The following is an 8,926-nucleotide window of genomic DNA, read 5'->3' on the forward strand; positions in this document are numbered from 1 at the left end:
AACTACCTGACAGGAGGTTGTAGCGAGGTGGGGGTCGGTCTCTTCTCCCAAGGAACAAGCGATAAGACAAGATGAAACAGCCTCAAGTTGTGCCAGGGGAGGTTTAGATGGGATATTGGGAAAAATTTCTTCATCGAAAGGGTTGTCAAGCATTGGAACAGGCTGCCCAGGGAAGTGGTGGAGTCCCCATCCCTGGAGGTATTGAAAAGACCTGTAGATGTGGCGCTGCGGGACATGGTGTAGTGGTGGACTTGGCAGTGTTAGGTTAAGGGTTGGACTCCATGATCTTAAGCGTCTTTTCCAACCTAAACGATTCTATGATTCTACTATGTATTTAAATTATATTTATGGTGGAAGAGTTCTTTCTTGACTTGGTGCCATTCCTTAACACTGACCATAGCAACATCTGTAATTACCTGCAGGAACCAGATGAACTTGAGCAAAACTGTGCTGGAGTTAAATTTGTGGGTTTTCAATTGCTCTCCACTCTTTAAGTTAACATTTGTGGAGGGTCACGGGCTCATACCAAAATGCAGAATGCAAAGAGCTCTTAAAGTCAGTAGCTTTGCTGTGGCGTTAGGACAGGGAGAGAAAAGCCAAGAACACAATTACTGGACTTTGAATTGAAGAAGTCAGAGCGCCTAATGTGGCTGGTAGCGCCTCCTAACCGCTCCCCTTCTCTGGGCTGAAAGCTGGAAAGAAGTGGCTCTGGCTTCCCCCGCTTCCTAAAGAAAATTCAACGCGAGGGAGCTGATTCCTTGCTGTTGGCAAACAGTTTTACCACCAGTCCCACAGGCAACCACCTCCATTCTTTTTCTGCACAGGCAAATGGATTTCAAAGAAATTCTGCTGGGTTTGGAGGAGAAAGGGTTAAAAAAATGATCAATAATCGACTACAAATGGAAGACCAAGACCAGGAGGAACATCTGGTGCATGGGGCTGACTCATCCAGAGCACAGGTTAAGCACAAACCTGCTGTGACTAATCCAGGGGGATATCTAGCCTGACCCACTTACCCAGTTACAGTAATAGCCTGGTTGTGCCAAACGCGGCTGCGGTGTGCTTAGCCGGCAGAGCCTGGTCACCGGATACCTGTGCCTCTGGGAGGAATGTTTGGACCAGCCACGGTTCCTCCTTACTATGGAGGGAGGGAGGGTTTGGAGTAGAGCGGAGACATCAGTTCAAATTCTCCCTGTGGTTTGGTATTTGCACTCTGATCAGAGGCTTTCCCAGCCAGAGCTGGGGTAGTTCTGACCACTGTGCTGGGTGCTCCCTCTGTTTCTCGCAGGATCCTCAGGGTCCTGGGAAATAACAACAGCCGCAGCACGGTGCAGTTTTACTGTGCTCCAGCTCACCCCTCCACCGCAGGTGGGAGTTTGGCTCTTACATCAGCTGCACTCCAGACGGGGAGACCTCCTGCGCAGGAGATGCTCAGACGTGGTCGTGCTGCCCACTTCTAAGACCTTCCTGAAGTATAAAGTGACAATGTGTCACTGCATCTCCCTCTCCACACACACAAACTTTCTCTCCAGATAGCAGATAAACAGGAGTCCCCTTTAAAAATAAAAGCAAGTCATTCTCTGTTAAGAACTCAGTCTGCCTGACTCTAATGCCTAAAAATAAAACTGGAGGAGGGACAGCTCTCTAGCTGTAATCACAGAGCTGAATGACCATAGCGCAAGCAGTGTTCCTGTACACCTCTTATAAATCAGGCTGCTGCCCTCCCAGAATGCGTATTTCTAAACGGTGCGGTGTTGAGATCTGGAAATTGGTGCAGGCATTTGCATGAGATTTTAATTATTTTTTTTTTTAAACCCTCATGATTCACAACCTTGGCAGGTAGACCTATTTTAGACCTGCTTTAGGGGAATCACATTTTTGTAGGATTCGTGGTATATCCCGATTTTTATTTCTTTACCTTTTTTTTTTTTTTTAAAAAAGCACTAACGCTCAGATAACTTGATCAGCATATTGAAGGAATGAGTCAACCTAGAAACTGGTAGCACTGTGTCGCATTGCCAGAGTAACTATCTTCCTGGTAACGTATCCTCGTTAGATCTTATGTGGGAGCGTTGCTGTGGTTTTGCAAAGTATTCAGCTGCCTCCCAAACTGCACAGACCGGCAGGTGTAAGTAGCTCCGATGAAGTAATGCCAGTGGGCCAGAGCTTCATTTTGTGGGCAGTCATCACAGCTCCTTTGGCTTCAGAGACTTCTCATACAGATGTATAGGGATGTCACGTGAAGGTTCACTCGCAGGTGTCTTGCTCTGGTGTTTGTATTACAGCGGCGCGCGGAGACCTAGCTGCTCAGGAGCTGTTATCAGCACACAGGAGGAGGCAGTCTGGTCGGTGTATACTCCAGACAAGGCCACTCACCTGAAAGACGGAGGTGGGGAGCAGCGGTGAAAGGCAGGAGTGAGCTGTCACTTGCTGGTGAAACTGGGACCAGGTCCAAGCTTCGGTCCTAGTCTAGCGCTCACCTCTGTATGCCGTGCTCCCGTTTGGCTTTTGCAGGCAGGAGTGCCGTACGAAGGCATATAAAAGCCTATAATCAAACAAAAACAATGCAAGGAGCTTTAAAGCATTATTCTTTCAAAGGGTTTTTTTTTTCCCTCTTGAAAGGATTGAATTAGTCTCAAACCTTAACCCACTTTTAGACCTATTTAAACAACTGTGTTCCCAAGGTTTAGCCTTCCTTGCTCTGGCGTGCTTTGCTGGATTAAGCTCCGCTGTGCTCTGTGAAGCGGGGCTGAGGCTGCCGGAGTGCAGGCGTGATGCAGCTGACCTTGGTGCAGCTCCAACAAATACCACTCTGTATGTATACCTACTTCTCAGCTTGCTGCACATACCCGTCCACCCAGATAAGAAACGAATCTGTGCTCATGACAGGTGTAAGCCTGGAAAATGAAACGCCGTGGCATGTTTCAGGGATAAAATTTGCCTTTGAAGACTGCCTGGTGACAGAATGGGTGAAATTCATTTTGCAGACTCGTCAAGGTAGAAATCATCTCCCTTGCCACCTAACCCAGCACCATGCAACCCCAGTCCTGCATGCAGGGGAAATTCTTTGCTGGCAGAGTTGCCTCCACAGTGATCGTGACTTCAGCCATGTCCATACAAGGCTTTTAAGACGCACCACGAGCATTCCAGAATGGGACTTTCCAAACTATCAAATGCTTAGCCTAACTCCGCTCCTAAAGACATAATGGGGCTTAAATGGAAACAGATTTGGGCTAGGACTGAACGGTCTTGCAAATTCTGATTTCAGGATCTCAGGATCTGAACCAGAGCAAGACACAGAGCCCAGCCCTCCTGACTCCCAGACATTTTCGTTAACTGCTGCATGCTCGTTGCCTGCTTCGACCTTTCTTTCCTCTGCAGTTGGCCAACGCCAGCCCCCAGCAGCTGATCTCCACCTGACAATTTTTTTCTTGAGAAGCAGTTCACCTATTCAAACGTGTCTCTGAATGCGTTGCCTTTTGTTTTTTGTGTGGAACCATTGCTCTGGTCTGCGGTTGAGCCATTCGCTTGACTTTATAGGGCAAACTTGTACGTAAGTCTCAAATTGACCAGTTCCTTGGGGTCTAGCCCCCAAACTCCCTTAAGTTTCCTTGGAAAATCATAGAGGAGAGACTGGGATGAAGCTGAGTGTGTGCTTAAGCATTTTACTGGGTTAAAACTTTCTCGAGATCCAACTGAATGAATGGTTAGCGCCCAGAGGTTTCCATGTGGCTCATTATTTAGATTTGAGTGTGATCTAAACAGGCTGGAAATAGGAGGGAGGGTCTTGCTGTGGATGTGAGCCCTTAGACGAGGCTGAGGAGCTGGGGAGTGAGGCACAAGCAGTGACCTAGGCTGCTCAAAGGGCTGCTTTCCAGAAAGCCCTGGCTGTGAAATGTCAAGGGTGCCTCAGCAGGAGGTTTCCACCCTGCCTCTTCCTGCCTTATCATCCACACAGGAAGACTGAGAGTGAGCAGAAAAACAAGCCTGAACGCTGGCCTTCCTGGCTTTGTTACTGAAAGGCGAGTGGGGCTGCCAGCCCGGTCCAGATGCTGAGCTGAGCCCGCGAGGAGCTGCTGCCCTCATTCCGGAAGCCTTACCGTTCACGGCACAGGGAGAGACAAGAGACCTCCTGGACGGGGTGGAGCATTTAAGGATGACTGACCACGTTCAGTGAAGATGTTGACCTGGTGATCCATGCTGGGTGTCCCAGAGTTTGGTGCTCCAGATTTTGGTCCCCAGGGCAGATCATTGCAGTCCCATAGCTTTGCACTTTGTTCTCCCTCATTGAATTCATCCTGGCTGGTGGGAGGATCTGTTGCTGGAAAATGGGAGCGTTCTCCAAGGCTGCCATTCACTTATTTCCTCTTGGATTAGTGTCTCCTAACTTTAGCTGTCTCAGTTTGAGGACATTTCCCCTTGCAAGCAGCTGGAGGAGTAGATCAGTCAGAGGGTGATCCGTCCACCCTGCCGCTGTCCCTCGACTGCAGAGTGAAATGGTTAGCCCCGATGCCAGCTCTCAGGATGCTGCCTTTACACTAGAGGAGATGAGTGTCTCTTTGTCACGTGCTCCTTCAGGGACCATCGGTCCCTGTCACTTCCTCGCTGCTGCCTCCTTGGGGAGCGAGCTGCTGAGTTTAATGTGAGCCTGATGAGGAGAAGGAGCATCACCGTTGGGACCGGGATCCCTGTTCTGGGTGGGTTTTTTTGTTGGATCACATGCTGTTGTGGGCAGGTCTTGTCCTCTTTGCCACCGTCACCACATATGAAGGAGTGGCTCTGTCCCCCCATCCTGGTGACACCAGGGGAGAAAACAGATGTTTACATAGCTCTGAGGTTGTAGAGCACTTGTTGGTTTTGTTCAAAGGCTTAAGGCCGGGCCATGTGGTTACTTTCTATCTGCATGAGTGAAAAGCTGGTCCTTGTCTCTGCTAACCTTAACTTTGCTTGGCAGCTTCCTCGAGGAAGTTACAGCTTCGGGGTTCCGTGGCCAAAGCACTGAGAGCTCTCAAGTTACGCCAAGGTCAAGCAGCAGACGGTGAATCTTGGAGAAATTGCTGTCTCGCCCATCCGGAGCTTCCATGAACTTGGCTTTGGAGCAGAACTGGACGTTCCTGCACTGCGCTGCTGTCGTAGCTTCCCCCATCCATGCCAGGAACCTTAATGGGCACGAGAAGCATCTGGGCAGTGAATGCTGGAGTTGGCATCTGCCCTGATGAACCAGGACATGCCCCAGACTGCAGCACCCTCATTGTCTTCTCACAAACACAGCTCTGAACAGGACATGGCTGCGTAATTGGAATTGTAACCTGCAGGAGAGCCTGGGAAAAATGTGGCTACAGAAGCACCGAGTCTCTGCAGCTCTGCCGGCCTGTGGGAAAGATGTGCTTTTAGTCGATTTGTCAAAACACGCGATATGAGTCCCCTAATGAACATCTAATGATCCTGGCCCAGACTTTTGTGTGCATCTCTGGAAGGTGAAGCTGATGGGCACTAGAAGCCCTTTGCTTTGCTCAGTTGTCTGTATATTTTGAGTCCTATTAAATAACCCATTTTGACTGAACCTCTTGTCTATTAAATGATTCCTAATATCCCTTTCGTAATGCCACTAAGGTGTAATTACATTCTTAATCTTCTTTATTAGCTTCTGTTTACCTTAAGAAACAAACACAACTCCATGCCCCTGTTTTTGCTCCCAAGTTGTGAACTGGAAAAGTGTTGTGATTTTTTTTTTAACAATAAAAATAATTCTAGCAGTAATAAAACATGTTGGATTTGAAAAGAAACAAGATAATTGTAACTGTGGAGCAGACCTGGGAGCAGAGGAGGGTTGTTGGCATCCTCCTAGGCATGCGAGCTAGACCAGAAAGTGCTCGCTCTGCTTCCCGTACCCTGGCTCTGTGGAAGGTGGAGACAAGCAGGGCGAGAGCTGTAATCCCAGCCCCTGCCTCCTGCGAGGGTGCAGGCATCCAGGAGAGAAATGCAGGCTCTCCGCACCTTCAAGAGGAATTTTTTTTCCCAGTTTCCTTTTATTTTAGGTACAGGAACTGTGAAAAGCAGCACAGACTAAGAGTCAAAACAGACATCAGTAGACTGGATGCCTTGCTTCTCTGAAAGTCCGCTACCAATGAACAAGTCTTTCCCTTATCTCTTGCTTTCCCATAATTAAATAAGACAACCTCTAGCTCCCCGAGAGCTCTGCAGAGTTGCTGTGGATGGAAAGTACTTGAATTCACACTCATTTCTCTGGCTTAATTCCCTGAAGCAAGGTCACTCCGAGCCTGGGCGCCTGTCCATCCAAAAATCTCCCTGCAGTGCTGAAGGATTGATGGTACGTGCGCTGTGGAGCTGCTCCAGGGCTCTCGCATGAAAACAATGGGGTCAGGCCGTGGGGCAGAGTTCCCACGCCACATCATTAGGGAGCATTTCCTTTCTAACTCGGGAGCGTCAGGCATTGTTTTGGAAGGGATGGGTACTGGCACGGTTTCCAGTCCATCGCCTTCATCCTCGCATGTAGGAAGCTGACACATTTTGCTCCTCTCCTCCCTGTAGGATTAACGCCCTGCAATGCTGTAGTCCTCATCAGGCAGTGGAGTTCCAAGGTGGGGTCGACGCTGTTGCTGGAGGCGGGAGAGGTACCTAACGAAACAAGGTGTTTGGTTTTATTTAGCCAGCAGGCTCTAACCTTATCAGGCAGCTCTGTTTCCTAATAGCATATTGTAAAAGGTTGTGCTCCTGGTACTGGATTAAGTGGTGGATTAAGAGACTCCTACAACGTGTGATGTTGCATCAGCCTTTCCGACGTGAAACCCGTCTCCTGTGTATTGCCTTTTGCAGCCTCCTTGGTACACATTTTTGCTTACTGGCAAATGCAAGCACTGAAGGTTTGGACCAAGCCTGACACAAAGTCCTGGGGACCCATCCCTGCCCCCTGCACAGTCGTTATTTCCCTTGCTTCCCTTGCACTTCCCTTGCTTCACAACATGAAGGCTTGGAGGATCACAGTGCCACCCTTTGCAAAGGCTCAGGCAGAGCTGACATCATGTAAGGTTGGCTGGCTCCCTTTTGATCAGCGTTGTGGTAAACAATCAGAGCTTTTTAAACCAGAGCAGATAACAAATTGGAGAGAGGGGGCACAATGCTGGGTTTTGGTTTTTTTTTTCCCAGTCGCATTTGGACCTTGTATCTCACGCTTTCTCACCTCAGCCTCCTCCTCCTGCTTGGAATCCCACTGCTTTCCTGCAGGCAAAGCGAATCGTTCCTCAGAAATGAGGCAAAACGGCTCTCCAGGCAGCGAAATCCCTGGCTTGCGATTTCTGCTGGGCCGTCAGCAAAGAGGTCTCCAGGGCACCTGCTCCCAGTGCAGCAGGGAGTGAAATTACTCGAGAGAGCAGGAGCCCTTGCATTAGTACCACAGCTCTGAGCCAAGCTCTGCCAATGCCCATGAGAGCCCTCCGCTCTCCCCAGCGAGCTCAGCTGCTACTGTGGGTCCTGTGGAGGCACAGAGGGGGGGTGAAAGAAAGATGCTGGACCTGGAGCATCCTTTCTGGGTAGAGCAGGCGCTGCTGAGGGGGCTGCCTCCTGATGAGCATCCCTGCTGTTAACTAGAGATTGTCAAGAGCAACTCCCGGGCCGGTGTCTTAGAGGCCGAGTCCTGCTGGGGAGACTGGCATCCCACACACCCCAGGCTCAGACACCCCGTGTATCTTCTGTGCTGCAAAAAGAGCTTCAGGTCCTGGGTGTAACACGGGCTCGCCACTGCTGAGCCTGCAGCAATCGGCATCCTGTTTCCAGGCACCTGTAAGGATTTTGCTCACGAACTGTTGCGCTGGTATAAAATGAGTGCACTTTAGCAATGAACAGGGAATTGGGGCTTTTGGTTCACACAAAGCTCTAAACCCACCCTGGGCCGCATGAGACAAGCCAGAGAACTTTACTCAGTAGTTTCTACATCTCATTTATAACTCTGCTTAAGCTAAAGTGCATGTTAAAAATGTACCCAATCTTTGTTTAAAAACACATATCCCCAGACTGCCTATCCTCCCTGGATTTCTTTTTTTCTTTTTAAGTACACACTGTAGCTAAAATTGGACTCGCTTCAATTTTCAGCCGCTGGATTTTGCTGTGTCTTTTTTTTCAGAGCTTTCTGCCATGCCAGTGGATGCACAGATCATACTCAAGACAATTTTAGCCCACAGTGTATGTGGGGGTATTAATTTGCCTTCTGGGGGCCATGTAACTTACTGGATGGGTGGGGGGAAGAGAAGCAGTTCCCAGGGGCCTTCCTCTGACGTCTTAGGAAGATTCTGTTTTCCCGTCTGGAAGGAAAGGCGTATGATGACTCTGGTTTAGGGCATCATGAACAAAAAGTCCCCCCACGCTGAAGAATCAGTTTCCCAGGGCATTTTCTCATGGAAGAATCACTGAGCTGAAAAGGAAACAGCAGGGCCCTTGGTAGGAGGTGGGAAGACTCTCTGCGAGGCTGGTTCCTTTATCACTCTGCTGAGCCACGGCTTTTTGTGGCTCGGCTTGTATTGTTCCTGCGCTCACAGAGGCAAAATGGGAGAGTCTCAGTCATTCAAACCCTTGCTTCTTCCCTTGGCATGGGTGACTAATACTTCTGCAGATGGAGATTTATTGGGCAATTGCTAGGCTCCTTGCAAAATGGGAAGAGCCTTGCAATTTCTTCTTTTGGCCACAGCTTCAATATATTCAAGGAGCAGGAATAATGAGAGAATACAGATGGAATAATGTCCCTTGCTGTTTTCCGTACCCAAGTGCTGGAATACAAGGTGCAAGTTGCTGTTATGTGGAGGATGTGATAATAGTTTACAGAGAAAGGGAGGTGATACCTCTGTGTGATGCTGAAACTGGATGAGGCTGGAGCTAAGTGAAGTTTTTGCACCAAAGCTGCTTTTTCAGAGAA

General features: G+C 49.1%; 1 protein-coding gene across 1 annotated transcript in view; it reads left to right on the forward strand.

The window, feature by feature from the left end:
- VPS45 (vacuolar protein sorting 45 homolog) overlaps positions 1-5,743 on the forward strand; it is a 30,255-nt gene extending 24,512 nt beyond the window's left edge. The window contains exon 14 of the mRNA XM_009272566.2: positions 4,955-5,743. Within this exon, the coding sequence (XP_009270841.1) occupies positions 4,955-5,042 (88 nt within the window). The 3' untranslated portion in view covers positions 5,043-5,743. The remainder of the gene's footprint in view (positions 1-4,954) is intronic.
- The last annotated feature ends 3,183 nt before the right edge of the window (positions 5,744-8,926 follow it).

This window comes from Aptenodytes forsteri, unplaced genomic scaffold, assembly GCF_000699145.1.
Source record: "Aptenodytes forsteri isolate BGI_AS27 unplaced genomic scaffold, ASM69914v1 Scaffold110, whole genome shotgun sequence".
Classification (NCBI taxonomy): Eukaryota; Metazoa; Chordata; class Aves; order Sphenisciformes; family Spheniscidae; genus Aptenodytes; species Aptenodytes forsteri.